This window comes from Lonchura striata, chromosome 12, assembly GCF_046129695.1.
Source record: "Lonchura striata isolate bLonStr1 chromosome 12, bLonStr1.mat, whole genome shotgun sequence".
NCBI classification, from domain to species: Eukaryota; Metazoa; Chordata; class Aves; order Passeriformes; family Estrildidae; genus Lonchura; species Lonchura striata.
This window is the reverse complement of record NC_134614.1, coordinates 12,646,273-12,661,647: the sequence shown is the minus strand read 5'-3', so window position 1 is coordinate 12,661,647 and position 15,375 is coordinate 12,646,273. Positions and strand designations below refer to the sequence as shown.

Here is a 15,375-nt window from a genome sequence, read left to right as displayed (position 1 = left end):
TCCACACAGCTGGGTCATGTCCCAGCTCCCTCTCGTCCCCTCCCCTCCTCTCTCCCTTTGTCCCCTCCTCGCAGTTGGCTTCTCTGGTCAAGGCAAGCACGAGCTCCCTCCCCTCTCCTCTGCAGCTCACAGCTCACCCAGAGGCAGCCACAAGGCCTGGGGACAGCTCTTGCTCTCCCCAGGGGCTGCTCAGTGCCCAGCAATACCTGCCTGATTTATGGCCGCTGTTAAGCCTTGGCTCACACTGCTGAGGGCATCCCGAGGCAGGCTAGAGGCCAGGAATGCCTCCCAGGAGCAAGGAGCCTCTGTCTGGGGAAGAGAGTGAGCTGGAGGGTACCTGATGCCTTTGGCATCACCCAGGCCACGGCAGGAAAGCCAAGCACCCCAGTTCCCCACAGCAATGTGGAGCCAGGCCTGGCCCCACAGCCCTCCTCAGTAAGCCCCCTCTAACACTGTCCCACCTCAGCATCACACCCAAGGCTGCCTTCCCTCTCCAAGCAGAGGGAGGCAGATGGTTAAGAGAATGACCCACTGCAAACGGGGAAAGAAAAAAAAAATAAAGCTACCAGAAGAAAGCCCAAAGCTGGCTGGAGGCACTGACCCCCCATGGGAGGCATTTTAATCACGAACGCTCAGCCTTTCTGATTAAATCCTGTGGCTGGAGAGCTGGTGCCTGGTGAATATTCATGCAGCAGAGTGAGGAGTCCTAGAAACACAGCTACAGAGAATGGAGCAAGGAAAAGGGACAAGGGCCTCTAACCCTAGTGCTGGACAGCATTGAACCATTGTGTTTGCAATTCCAAGACTGGCAATTACCAGCTTCAAAAGCAACGAAGCTAAAGAGCTCCATGTCCTCTACTGCTGAGTGGCAGCAACAGTGTCCAAAGAGCAAAAAGCCACTATTCGGACCGCAATGGCAATTCCAGAGATGCACACAAGGGTGCTCTGGGGACAGGCAGGGTGACTTTCATGTTTGCAGGTGAGGAACAGTAAAACACTTCCAGGCAGAGAAGGCAGGGAAAGAGACGGGTATCGGTATAGCGAACATTCCTCACCACTGCTGAAGGATTTTGGCAGACCTCTCAACATTTTGATAATACTTGACCAGTTAAGAGATCTTGAAAGTAAATCAGGCTCCCATCACCCAGCACAGAAGATGCATGCCATTCTCCTGCAGCTGAGCCTCCACACTTACCACCAAGCCCAGAGAAACCAGTCTGAAATGGTTTGAAGGCAATATGATGTCAGTCTCTCACACTGCCCTGATTTCACAGTGCTGCTGGCCATGGACAGCCCCTCCATCCCACTGTCCTGCATCCTCAGCAGCCAAGAGCAGATTTTAGCAGCCAGAAGTGTCTACATGCCTATGAGAAGCTGAGGTCAGTTTTATGGCTATCAGCACTGCTGGAAAGGCACTGGTTTGTGATGGCCCAAGTCTTCTGCCTCCTACAAGGGGCTGAGCTAAGAATACACACAGCTCACAGGCAGGCAAAATGGCCCCTTGCCCTGTGTTTTAGGGGGATTCAGCCTCCCTCTAATGCACCATAAAGGCAGGGAAGCCACTTCCTCCTAGGATTCTGACCCTTGGGGCACCCACAGAGATGCTACTGCTGCTCCCAGCAGCAGGAAGGTGCTCTGTCAGGCACAGTGTCTGGGGCAGACAATGCAGCCAGGTCTGAACGTCCTGGCTGCCAGCTCTGCAAACCCACCCTCTCTGTGCTCACAGCGACAGCATGGGGCCGGCGGAGCTGCCAGCTGGGCGGGGGGCTTCCAACAACAAAGACTGAAAAACCAAACTAGACCTCCACCTCCACAGCCAATATAAAAGCCAACAAAAAGCCTATTTCCCAGCATCTCACTTCCCTCGCCAGAACAGCTCTTCCCCTTCCATCTTCTCCCCTCCTTGAGCACACCTCTCCCATTCTCCCTTCCCGCTGGAAGATGACGACATTCTAATTGCAAGGGCCCCCTTGCCACGAGGCGGCTCGATACAGGACTTCAGGATGTGATTGTCTCCTGCCTTTGTGCAGGGTTAAGTCTGTAAGGAGGCAGGGCTTGCATAAACATATTGGAGTAGAAGCTGGAAAGGTCAAAACCACCCCCACCTCCAGCAACGGGCATGTGTTCGCCTGCAGCCGCTCTCGGCCAGCCCTGCGGCCACAATTAGCCCCCACAGAGCCCCAGCCCACTGCCAGGCTGGTGCTGCTCATGCAGGATTACCTTGCACAGATCTCCTTTTAAAGCCCTCGCTCCATCTTTTGAAGGAGATCCTCCTCTCACAGAATAAGGCAGACTGAGAGAGCTAAAAGGGAAGGCAGCTGGTAGCCGATGGTCAGGGAGCATCACGATTTACAGTGTGGCTCCTCAGGCACTCCTGGCCATTCAGTGCTTGGCCCCTCCAGAGCATTGGAGCTCTTGCCCTCTCTCCTGCAGCCACTCCACGGTTCAGCAGTGGACAGATGCCTCCATTTCAGATCATGCATCCACCAGCTGAGAAAGGCTAGTGGTGAAGGCAAAGCTCAGGCTCTGGGAGCCCCAGGTCCAAACCCTGATTGCCCACAGGCAAGCCCCATGGATCTTTGTCCTGTCCTCAGCTGGGCTAGAGGGCATCCCAACACCCCACAAAGCCACCTCTAGCTACAGCCAGCATCTGCATTTGGATACCCCAACAACAAACACTATGCAAGAGTTCCAGGCACTGCACTCAGGCTTGTCACAGCTGTCCCCTGAACACTGAGCTGGCTGCATAAAGGTTCTACTAGGCATTAGAAGCCACCCTGCAAAGCAAGTATTGGCAGGTGCCACAGCCAGAATCTGGACTGAACTGTATGCTACCAGCAGATGGGTGTTTAAGCAGGCTCCTTCTGCACTGAGCTCAATCCCTCCCTCCTGTGCACAGCCAGGGAAGCACTCAGTCCCGGCAGAAAGAAGGGCCACCTGGGCTTGGGAGCAAAGCAGTGTACCAGCCCCTGGGCCAGCAGCCTGGCCATCCTGGGAGCTGCCTCCTTCCTGGCCCAGCACCCTATGGCACACAACACAGTCTGGCTGGCCACACCACCTCCAAAGGTACCTCACTAGCAGCCAGAAGTGATCCCACAGCTCAGTAACGATGCTTTGTTCTTGCAGACCATTTCCAGCCCCAGCCCCTTTACGGAGCACTGCTCAACAGCCTGCCTCCCATCCACCCTTACACCACTCCAGCAGCATTCTCTGACTGGAATGGACTCCCAGTCCAAATCTTGTTACCAAGCCCCCAACCCCCAATGCAAAATGGGTTGCCCCAGAGGGACCTCATAGAGCCCCCCACAGGTACTGTTACCAAAGATTTAATGATTTTCACTCCCTACCTGTGACAGTCATCAGCATGGAGGCCACAAGTGGACGATTGTTGTCCAGCTTACGGCTCAGCCTCAGCTCCCCGCTCGATTGATTTACAATCAACAAGTGTAGTTCATTTCCCCGCTCAAAGGTGTAGAAGAGGTGGTCAGATGCATCTGGGTCATACGCTGGGACCTTCCCTATGACCCCTGAGGGGAAGGTGTTGGATTTATTAGACACGTAGTTATTGAACAGGATTTGGAAGTTCTTCAGAACAGGGCTGTTGTCATTCTGGTCAATGAGTTTGATGTGGACTGTAGCTCTGCTGACCAGTGGGGCAGAGGTGGCCTGCACTACAATCACATATTCAGATTTTGTCTCATAATCCAAGTCTATCAAGGCTGTGAGCTCCCCAGAAAAGATGTCCATCTGGAATATCTCAGGGATGTTGCCTTCCACAATTTGGTACATGATCTGGGCATTGGGTCCCTCATCCGGGTCAACAGCTGTGATCTGGGCCACCACAGAGCCCACAATGCTGTTCTCCTTAACCAGGACCTCAAACTCTTCAGCAGGAAAGACAGGGGCATTGTCATTCACGTCCTGAATGGTGACCTGGATGTGCACAGGAGTTCGCTGAGGAGGAATGCCCCTGTCCACAGCGTAGGCAGTCAGCTCATAGACAGGAACGTTCTCGCGGTCCAGCCTGCGCACGGTGCGAATGATCCCCGAGGTGGGCTCTATGGTGAAGTCTCCATCCCCATCCTCCCCGTTCTGGAAGGTGTACTGCACTCGCCCGTTGGTGTGGGCATCCCGGTCAGTGGCAGAGATCTGGAGCACACTGGTGAAAGGAGGTGCATCCTCAGAGATCATGCCCTGGTAATGAGGGCTGACAAACTGGGGGGCATTGTCATTAACGTCATTCACCATGATTTCAACATATGTGGTGTCTGCCTTCTGGGGGATCCCATTGTCCTTGGCAGTGATAGCCAACGTATACGTGACCTGGTCCTCATAGTCCAGTTCTGCCTGGAGAGTGATGGCCCCAGAGTCTGGATCAATACGAAACTGAGGGACATTGTCTTCCAGGTAGTACGTGATGCGGGCGTTTTCCCCCACGTCATCGTCCGTGGCACTGATCACCACCACGGTGCTGCCCACAGGCCGGTCCTCATTGATGCTCACAGAGTAGTGGGCACTCTGGAACACAGGCCGGTGTGTGTTGGCGTCGGTGATGTTGATGTGAACGTGGCAGTTGTCACGCAGGGTGCGATCAGAGGCTGTCACGGTGAGCACGTAGCGCCTCTCCTGCTTGTAGTCCAGCGGCAGAGACAGAGTGATGAGCCCCAGCCCACCCTGCGTGCTGATGGAGAAGCGGTTCCGCGTGTTGCCTCCTGTGATCTGGTACGTGATGGCACTGTTCACATCCCGGTCGACTGCCGTGACGCTGAGCACGCTGGTCCCCACAGCTGCGTCCTCGTTCAGGCGAATGAAGTATTCCTTCTGGGTGAACTCAGGGCGGTTGTCGTTGACATCCATGACAGTAATGGTGACACTGGCTGAGGCGGATAAAGATGGAGAGCCATGGTCATGAGCCTCTACCCCAAAAAAATAGTGTTCAACCGATTCTCGGTCCAAGGGCCCACTGACTGTGATCCACCCCGTGGCACTGTTCACCACAAAGGGTGTGTCAGCTGAGACCCCCGTCAGTTTGTACTCCAGGCGTGAGTTCTCGCCGTAGTCTGCATCCACGGCCTGGATGTGGATGACAGAGTGGCCAAGGGGAGCATTCTCCAGGACGGAGATTTGAAAAGGGGTGCTGACAAAAATGGGGGCATGGTCATTGATGTCCACCACCTGGATGCTCGCCATGCCAGTGTTGTTAGAAAGGGGAGGACGCCCTGCATCCTGAGCCCGGATCCTCAGGGCGTACTCCCGCTCCACCTCAAAATCCAGGGGGGCCACCACCTGTATTTCCCCAGTGACACTGTCAATGGAGAACTGGCCCCGACTGTTCCCACTGATGATGTTGTAGTGCACCAGCGCGTTGTTGTCCTTGTCCAGGTCCGTGGCGGTGACACGCAGGATCTCGGTGTGGGGCCGTATGTCCTCCCTTACTTGGACAATGTAGCGCTTCTCACTGAACTGAGGGATGTTGTCATTCTCATCGAGGACCGTGATGTAGACATTAACAGTGGCAGAGCGGGGCCCCGGCTCCCTGCCCTGGTCGTTGGCTTCCACCACCAGGGAGTACTTCTCCATCTTCTCCCTGTCCACTGGCCCGCTGGTGGTGATGAGACCGGAGCGGGGATCAATCTCAAAGATGTCGTAGGCAGCCCGTTCATTGACAAAGCGGTAACGGATGTTGGCATTGGGCAGGGAGTCGACGTCGGTGGCCCGCAGCTGCAGGATGGGGTATCCCTCCTCAACGTTCTCCCGGATGGTCTCCCGGTACTCGCCCTGCTCGAAGACGGGGTCGTGGTCGTTGCGGTCAGCCACAGTGATGGCCACCATGGTGGTGGCGGAGAGCCGCGGTGCCCCGTGGTCAGTGGCCGTCACTCGGAAGTAGTGCAGGTCCATGCTCTCGCGGTCCAGGGCCTGGGTGGTGGAGATGAGCCCGGCCCGCGGGTCGATGCTGAACAGATCCCGCGAGCGGCTGTTCATCAGCGCGTCCATGGAGTACACCAGCCGCCCCGCCTCGCCCCCGTCGGGGTCCTGGGCCGTCACCGTCACCACCGCCGTCCCGGCCGGCTGGTTCTCCGCCACCTCCGCCTGGTAGTTGTACTGGGGGAACAGCGGGTGGCGGTTCGGTGCTGAGCGCCGGCTCCGCCGCCCCGGGGCCGGCGCCGGGACCGAGGGCGGCGGGCGCGGCCGGGCGGCGCGGGGCGCGCAGCGCGGCGGGGAGCGGCGGCGCGGCGCCGGGGGCAGCCCCGGGGGCACGGCCGCCGCCCGGCACGGCACGGCGGCGGGACAGCCCCAGCGGGCCGCCGGCCCCCAGCCTGCCGGCGGCGGCGGCGCGGTGGCCCCCAGCCCGGAGGGGAACAAAGGGAGCAGCAGGAGCGGCAGCAGCACCAGCAGTAGCGGCGGCGGCGGCTCCCGGCGGCGGCGGCAGCAGGAGCGGCTCGGGGCGGCCACCGGCTCCTCCGCCGCTGCCATGGTGCCTCGGCGGCCGCCGCCCGGCCCGGGCGCACGGCGATGGGCTCGGCGCCGCCCCCGCTGGCGCCGGCGATGGCCGCCCCCTGCCCCGCCGCCGCCGCTGCTGCTGCCGGGGGTGGCGGCGGCTCCTCCCGCAGCCCCAACATGGCTCCCGCCGCCCCGCCCCGCCGCGCCCCCGCCCGCCCTGCGCCGCCATCTTGAGCGCGGGCGGCGGGGCCGGGCGCTCCGGACGCTCCGCGCCGGGCGCTCCGGGATGGGCGCTCCGGGATGGGCGCTCCGGGATGGGCGCTCCGGGATGGGCGCTCCGGGATGGGCGCTCCGGACGCTCCGCGCCGGGCCGGGCGCTCCGGGATGGGCGCTCCGGGCGCTCCGGGATGGGCGCTCCGGGCGCTCCGGGATGGGCGCTCCGGGATGGGCGCTCCGGGATGGGCGCTCCGGGCGCTCCGGGCCGGGCGCTCCGGGATGGGCGCTCCGGGCGCTCCGGGATGGGTGCTCCGAGCCGGGCGCTCCGGGCCGGGCGCTCCGGGCGCTCCGGGATGGGCGCTCCGGGCGCTCCGGGATGGGCGCTCCGGACGCTCCGCGGAGCGCGCGGTTCCCGGCCGGCCGCGCCGGGCACTGCGGGCTGGCCGCGGCACGCCGCTCCGAGCCCCGCGCTGCCGGTCAGGTCTTCGCAAGGGGCTGCACCGGCTGGCTCCGGGTGCGCGGCTCCCGGAGCATCCTTGCCAAAGCTGCAGGGCCCGCGGACACCGGGACACCGTGCACACAACACGCAGCCCGCCGACCCGCTGCTGCGGCACTGCCGGTGCACCGGGTGCCGGAACGGTGCCCGTGCCGCCGGCAGCGTCCCCAGGGCCAGGCCGTGCCCCAGGGGAGCCCGCGGGAACCGCTGCCCTGCGCCGGCACGAAGGGCGAGGCAGGGAAGTGCCGGCGGTCGGGCGGGAGGCGCTGCCATGCCGTGGCAGCCCCACGGGCCCCTTCCACTCCCCCACGCCCATCTGGAAGCAGCAGCACGTCGGGCATCTGCAAGGATGGGTTTTACAGAGTGAATGAGGACAGACTTCCCTGTATCCCGGTTCTCCAGGCGGTGCGAGTGGTGTCACAGCCCCTGCCACCCACTCCTCACACATGGGCACCCAAGTGCATGGCACAAACTTAGCAATCCCACTCTGCTTCCCTGACGCAGACCCCAGCTGCCAGCACCCACAAGACGTGGCATTATCACCAGAGGGAAAGTTGCAGATTTTGCTTCCAGCATCCCCGATATATTAAAAAAAACAACAACCAACCTTATATTTTTCTGAGGAAAATTCAGTTTGAGGCCCTTGCGTTATGGTGACTCAATGCATCAGCCTCGTAATTTAGCTGTTGATGTGATTCAATCAACTAATATCTCATCCTAATCCTCTGGAGCTCATAACAGGGTTTAGGTCCTCATTAGTGTTTCGTGCGCCATGGTAGAGGGACATCCTTGGCCATGTCCTGCTGAAGGAGAGGGCACACTGGGGTAAATGCTAGGGAAGAAAGAACTGTGTCAGGAAAATACAGCAAATCTGGGAGATGGGGGGAGTTGAGGATGGGGCAGGGCATACATGGGACACACTGTGCGTCCATGCACATCCTAGCTCCAAAGGGGCCCTCCCACCACCTGCAGAAGCCAAGGCCTGGCCACCACTGGGGAAGCCACAGGGTGGGCAGAGCAGGCAGGGCTTGCCCTTGCCCTGTTGCTTGTGCTGACCATGTGTTCTAGGACCATGACGGGAAGTACCAGGCAGGCCCTAAAGTGGTGGCCAGTGCAGCTCAGCATGTGTCATAGAGAAGTTCCCCTGGTGCTTACACAATGCTCAGGGCTGACATCCAGTGAATGTGGATATCTAACCCTGGAGAAGCCAACATGTTAATTTATGAACTCCATAGGATCATAATCTGCTGTGATTAACTCCAACCACCACATAACACCTCTGGCTTGCATGGTCCAGCACCAGCACTGATAGGGCTATGGCTATACCATGCACTCGGGGTATTTATGTTCTCCCCTACACACCCTAAAGCATCCACTTGAGTCCTCCCAGTGCTATTAGGATAATGCCAGAGCAGCCTGCACACAGCTCACCCAAGAAACCTCATTTAACATAGGGCAGCTCATCACTCGTGTGCAACAGGAACATGCCGGCTGGATCATACATCACACCTCCTCAAATTGGGGATGTATCATAAGGAAACCAAATCAGGAGAGAGGCAATACTTTTTAAAAGTAATGAAGGCTTTCAAGTTTATTTGTTCTAATTACCCAGCTGACAGCTCAGGGGAGGAGAAGAAAATTATCAGGGTATTACTGCCACAAAATAGTTGTAATTGAATCATTCCAGACAATAAAGCAGAAGCGCAGGTCACAGGCAACGTATCATTCCCCCCGTGCCAGCCCCCAACACCCCTCAGTGTTGCACCACAATAAAAACACCAATACGAGGAGACACTGCTCTTAATTGTGCATTATTACAGCAAACAATCCTGAGTGTCTCACCTACATGGAGAGCAGGATCTGCTGAGCAGGCCGGGGGACAGCGAGTTTACATGCTGCAGTTTGAGTCCCTGTGATGTGTGAATGCCCCTCCTGTACAGCAGGTGCATCTCTCCGCTGCACCCCACAGCCAGCTGCCCCCCAGCTCTTCCAGCCCTTGGCTGTGGTGGCAGCAGGGTGGTGGGACAGAGGGTGTTACGCTGCTGTGCAGCTGGGATAAGGTGAGCAACCCCATGGACAGCAATGGCTCTGGGATCCCAATGGGAGCCACCAGCTCTGCATTCTGAGCTCCTGGCAAGCAGAGCCACAAGTCCTGCCACTGCTGAGTCTGGCTGCCACAGCAAAGCCCACGCTGTGTCACTGGAGGCAAGTGCCAGATGAACATCTCACCACAGCAGCACGTCATGGGCCAGCAACAAGCCCCAGCAGCACTCAGAAGCAAGCCAAGGTTGGCACAGGGACACATGCAACCATGTTCTGCACAGAGCAATAGGGCACAGGAGAGCCACCTTGGGGGACACACCAGTGAGGATTGGCAGCCCTTTGTGTCATGACTGACCCCAGGTGTGCAAATTGCACACTTCAAGGCCACACGCCTGAGGACTTAGGAGACACGGGCCAAAGAGGCAGGAGCTGGGACAGTCCTGGCCCTGATTCTGCAGGTAGCTGTGTTTGATGCCATCCCTATGTTTGGAGTGCACAACTTGCACCTGGCATTTACACCCCTGGCCTAGCAGGGCTGTGCCCATGGCCTGGTTGGCTCTATTGGCACAGAGCCAGGAGCAGAGACCAGCTTCCTTCTGCCAGCGTAGTGCTCTGCCCAGTGCCTGCTGTCCTCCCACTGCAGAACCCCTGCCACCCCAGGCCCCCAGAGCTGCAGCACGGGCTGGGGTTTGGGAGCACACAGCCGCAGCCACAGCGTGGTTCATTACACTCGATACAGACCATTAAACCCTTCTTTGCCTGGGCTCGCTGCCGTGGCAGCTCCGCTGGGAGCCAGCTGAGGCTGCACTACCTTGTGCGAGCGAACTGTGAGTCCAGCTCTGCCAAACCCTTGATGTGCAGCAGCGATGCTGGGCAAGCCCCAGGAATGATGGCTGTGCCCATAGCAAGGGCTGCTGCCCTCCACCCTTCCATGTCAGCCAGCAACATGGTAGAAAAAGACAAGGCAAGAAACTGAATGAGGGAAAACCCCCAGCATTACCCCCATTTGGAGATCAGCTTTGCCTCTGTGGGCAGCAGGCATCCAACCACTCCTGATGTTTTGGTGTCCCCACGACAGGATTGGGCAGGCAGGGCTACACTCACTGAAGTCCAGTTTAAGACATTTTTATTCTTTTGCAGGTTACACTTAGTGTTTAAGAAAATACAGGATCCCTTTTGACATTCATACATTTTTACAGGGAAAAAATAGGTTTCTCTACTAGGGTGGTTATTAAGCTTGGGCATTCCCAGGCTGACTTCCTTGCCCCCCTTGGCTGCCAGGCCAACACCTTCTGTTCTCAAAGCATCACTGCCCCAGTGGCCAGTCCAGGCCTGCAGAGCTTGTGTTATCCCCTCAAGCTTAACAAAAAAAAAAAAAAAAAAGTAAATACAGTGCCCAGTATTTCCAGTTTCACAGCTCCTACACTGGCTACTGCAAAAGAAGACCTGGAGACAGGGAGTGACCACACTGTGCACACAAATATCTAAGAGACCCACATTAGTGTGTGTGACTATCTGGACCAGGGAAGCAGGTTAAACCCATTTGCTAGAAACCTATAGGAAATAAAAATAAGGGTTTCCCACAATTAGCATAGTCACAAACAGCTACCGGACACCAGGCTCACGCTGCCTCTGAGCGCTGCCATGGGGACAGGGAGGGCAGCGAGGCAGAGCTACGATGAAGCTCAAGGCAAGAAACACACACGCCTCACAAACAGAGCGTGTCTGCCCAAGGGCAGCCCCTCTGCTCGAGGCAATGCTGCGACAGTGCTGGCAAGTGGCAGCTTCACTTGGCAGGACACGTCTTGGTGCTGTGTCCGGCCAAGGGCTTCCTAAGGGCAGTGTCATCCACATGGCTCTTACTTCTAGGCTGCCACAGTGTGCAAGAAATTCAGATTTAAACATCACTATAGAAAGCAGATTGAAAAGCAGCTGCTGGGGTAAGACCTCCATGACCCAAGGTGGGCTGCTGCCCAGAGGCAAAGCGGAAGGCTAAGGAGGGAGCGAAAGGCTCACTAGACGAGGCGTTAGACAGCGAGCAGCTACTTTCCCTTGGCAGGGCTGCAGCACATTGGCACTAGCAGCAGGAAACAAAACAGATGTTACAAAAGCTTCTTCCAAGCACCAGCAGACTCCACTTGGTCACTGCAGGGAGAGAGACGCACATGGAAAATAAGTGATACTCTAAGGCAAAGGCCTTTCTCTTCAGGACCTCAGGACACCAGTGCAGCTAAACATTCTCCCATACTGGCTGCTAAGCCCCCACAAACTCTCTGCCCTTCCCACTAACACCAGCTGCCCAAAGAGCTCCTGCTGAGTCTTGCAGGCAAACCACACGCCAGTGCCCACCCTGCTCCACCTGCCCCGGGCACCAGGTCCCAGGGGCACCCCACACCCTCTCTGCCACTGGCGCTTCCAAAGGGCCGGTGAACACGGTCCCAACCTTAGGCCTCACACAGAGGGATATAAGGTATGAGCTGTACTGGGAGGGAATGGGGAGAAAGTGTCAACAAAAGACATAGTCGATCCAAGTGGTTCAAACTCCAGTCCAAGCTGAGGAGCATTAGCTGGTACCAGAAGAGATTTCTGGGAACTCCTTATAAATCTCCAAGATGATCAGTTTCTCCATCTGGCACTGCTGGTCCTCCTCCTCCTCACCCAGGATGCGCTGCAGGATGCCCTGCAGGTCAGTGAGGCGGTGCTGGTGCTGCAGATAGGGCGTGGAGCGGATGATGGCATGCATCAGGGACAGATACTCCATCCTCAGCTGCCAAGTGGGAGGGGAGACAAAACACAGAACACAGTGAAAGATTTGAAGTGAGATAAACAAGCATGCCAGCCTCCATTACAGCATGAGCACAGGAACAGCTGCTTGCTGCTGCACCATCAACCAGAGCACAACTCCAGAGGCAGAGGCACCTGCTTTTGCTTAAGTATCATTAGTAACTATGGAAAACACTGCTTTTCCCACAGCAAGAGTGCTGCTCCTCCCTTGCCCTTGAACACATGCGCATCCCCCACCTCTTGCAATGCCAAACAAGAGATTACTCCTACTACTGCTCACAGAGGGCCTCTCTTCCCAAAGGTCCCTGGTCAGAAGTGTGCAGACCACCAGAAGCCTGGCAGATCTTTCTTCAAATATGCTGGTGTGCCAGGCAGGATAAATTCTCCCTCCCTCCTCAACTCCCAAGGTTGATTTAAGCACCCAGAAATGTTGTGCCCACCCCAGACCTCCACTCTTTTCTGCACCAGCAGGCCCCATGAGGAGCCAGGAAAAACACCACTGCTTTGGGACTGTGCTCCCTTCCCCAGTGCCTGTGGGTTATTGTGAGCACCTTGTCTCCAGGGGAGAGATCTGCAATCTGCCGCACCAGGATGTCTATCAGGACCATCATGTCTGTGTGATAGAAGATGCTGGCTGTATCCTTGCTGGCAAAGATGTCCTGCAGAAACTTCAGCACTGAGTGTGGTGGCTGAGGCTGATGCTTGAAGATGCAAACTGGATCATCTGGGGGAGGCAGAGAGACAGTGCTGAGCCACACGCTCCTCATTGCCCCTCTGCTCCTTCCTCAGTGCACTTCCCTTCATTAGACACTTTAGAGAGGAGGCTGCCCTGCCCTCAGCCAGCCACTCCCTGCCCATGGATAGCTTTAGTGCTCAAAGATGTATAATCAGGATGGCAGCTCTGCAGGCTACCGAGAGCAAACTCATTATGATGAGCATTAATCACTGTTTACATTTCACTGACCATCCCAGGTGAGAGCACATTAGCACATCACCTCTCAGTATCTCCTGTTTTTGCTCAACAGCCACCACTCATTTTCTCCCTGGTTTATTAAAAAAGGGTCCAATAATCCCTCTGAAAAGCCCGTCAGAGCCTGTACCAAAAACAGGCTTTCACCAGAGCCCAGGCTAGTACTGTCCCAGAAGCAAGAAAAGAAACACTTCCAAGTCAAAATGAGCCACCACATCCTGTTCTCTTGCAAAACACATCCCTGCAGACTCCAAAAGGGGCTCTGGGCCATGGCAGCTCCTCCAACAGTTGTCAGGAAGGCAGGCATGACAGAAGCATCTTCATTAGGTTGTGGCCCCCCTCTTTCTCCTCCCAGCTCCTCACTGTAAGGTGATCTCTGCAGGGAATCTGGCAGGGAAAGGGCTAAACAAAGGCTTTGGGAGGAGGCCAGACAGAAGAGCACCGAGGTGCCTGCTGCCCTCAAGCTGATATCGTGTGGAGACAGTGATTTGCAGCCCCAAAGAGAACCAAAGCCAGAGTAAGATGAACTGCATGCATCACAGGATGGGTTATTTCCAGCAACTCAACAAAATGAGTTCTCTCAGGCAGCAAAGCTCCTGGCTCCAGAAGGTATTAGAAAGCACAATAGTGGCCTGCAGCACAGGCTGAAAGACCTGGCACCGCTCTTCCTGCAGAGATCTCCAGCGTTCCAGCAATCTGCTCTGCAACAGCTCTACAAGTACACTGAATTTCACTCCATGCCTGAAGCAGACACAAGGCTAAGCCTCTGCTGGCAATTCAGAAATGGAAAGTTCCACTCTAAGCATAGTTTCTGAAGACAAAAGCTCCCTCTGCATCTGTCCCCCCAGGGCAGATGTTTGCCAGCACAGGCAGAGGTTTCTATGCCAGCACACATTGAGTCCTCTGCCTGTCCAAGGACAGAAGTGGCCCAGGACCAGCTTTCCTTCCAGACAAGAGCTTGCCCATGGTTCATGCTCAGAGATGGAGCTGATCTGACCCAGAAGTATGGAAATGGCAGCCACTCCTCTCTCCCTAGATGTCATTAGCCATTACCTTATTCCTTGTGCAGCTCCATCCTCCAGCAATGCAGACTGTCACCCTCACTAACTCACCAGGAAGCAGCACAGCACAGCCTGAGCTGACAGCTCCTCAGCTACCTGCACCCCTGACATCCACGAGCATGGCCGTGTCTCCCCAGGCATCTCTGTGCACCCCCTGCCAGGCATGTAACAGTGCCACACACGCTCACCTCCTCTGTTCAGCAGCAGCAGCAGCTTCTCTGTGAAAGTCTTGACGTTGGAGTGCTTGCTTATTGTAGTCATGATCACACTGTGTTCTGGAACTAAAGAAGAAACCTGTTCAGCATCTCCCTTTGTCTCCTGAAGACCATGGTGATAAAAACACATAATGGGTGGCTCCTATTTCACATCAGTACTCCGGGGTGCTTTGGGGAACCACAGACTATCAGGGCTACAAAAACTTTCAGGCCACAGAGTGGGTGGGTAGGGAGAGAGAAGGTGAAATAAAACACATGAAACACTTGTGACTTGGTGCTTTCTCCGTATATCTGACTTACGTGTGGGTTCCCACCTTGCCAAATACTGGGAAAATACCTTGCAAAGGCTTTATGTTGTCAAACATTACTTCTGCTCACAACCCTCTGCAGCCAAGGGCTCCATTCTTTGGTACCTTCTTCCTTCCCATCAGCAGTATCCTTCTGGAACTTAGTGTTTTACAAGTTCTCTTAAGAAGGGTCCCAGAAGCATCCCAGAAGAGAAAAGTTTTTCCTAGCACTCAGCACCATGCTGTGCAAGGGTACAGGCTGAAGACTTCTAGGAACTGTCCCCTTGCCTGGTCTGGGAGTGATTTGCTGTAAAATACGTTTACCCTAGCAGAGCCTGTGTGTGTGTGTGTTAGTGTGCACACTCAACCACATGAACAGCAATGTGGCTATTTCTGTGGCCTGTAATATTTCACAGGCTGCAAAATGCTTCAGGATCCTGAAGGGCATCAATATCATATGTATTTAGGAGAGTTTTTGAACTAAGGCTGCATCACTGAACTGCATGATAGATGAATCTTGCAGACATAGGGATAAAAAAATTCAATCCACCATTAAGTAACGTGAATGTCCTTTAACATGTTCTTGGCATCAGAGAACAAGTCACTGCTCTCAGCCATGCCCCAGGTGGGCAATAATCCCCAGAAACACACTGCCTGGCATGCTTTACTGCCTAATTACAGAAGCCAGAAAGGATATAGGTAAGTGTGGGAAGGGGTAATGAATGAAAGCAACAGAGATACACTTAATCAGTTTCTGTGCAAACTTTCACATGAAATTAGAAACTTTTGCATAAATTTTAATGATGCACAACCCAAAATAACAGGTAAATTGCTGGACATATTGTTGCTGCTTTATCCTCCC

General features: G+C 56.0%; 2 protein-coding genes across 2 annotated transcripts in view; both read right to left on the bottom strand.

The window, feature by feature from the left end:
- CELSR3 (cadherin EGF LAG seven-pass G-type receptor 3) overlaps nt 1–6,180 on the bottom strand; it is a 30,955-nt gene extending 24,775 nt beyond the window's left edge. Inside the window, exon 1 of the mRNA XM_031505916.2 lies at nt 3,348–6,180. Within this exon, the coding sequence (XP_031361776.2) occupies nt 3,348–5,994 (2,647 nt within the window). The 5' untranslated portion in view covers nt 5,995–6,180. The remainder of the gene's footprint in view (nt 1–3,347) is intronic.
- Nucleotides 6,181–8,716: 2,536 nt separating this feature from the next.
- Nucleotides 8,717–15,375, bottom strand: part of NCKIPSD (NCK interacting protein with SH3 domain) — a 52,464-nt gene continuing 45,805 nt past the window's right edge. Inside the window, exons 11-13 of the mRNA XM_021532341.2 lie at nt 14,200–14,292; nt 12,532–12,704; nt 8,717–11,963 (exon numbers count right to left, since the gene is read on the bottom strand). Of these exons, the coding sequence (XP_021388016.1) occupies nt 11,760–11,963; nt 12,532–12,704; nt 14,200–14,292 (470 nt within the window). The 3' untranslated portion in view covers nt 8,717–11,759. The remainder of the gene's footprint in view (nt 11,964–12,531; nt 12,705–14,199; nt 14,293–15,375) is intronic.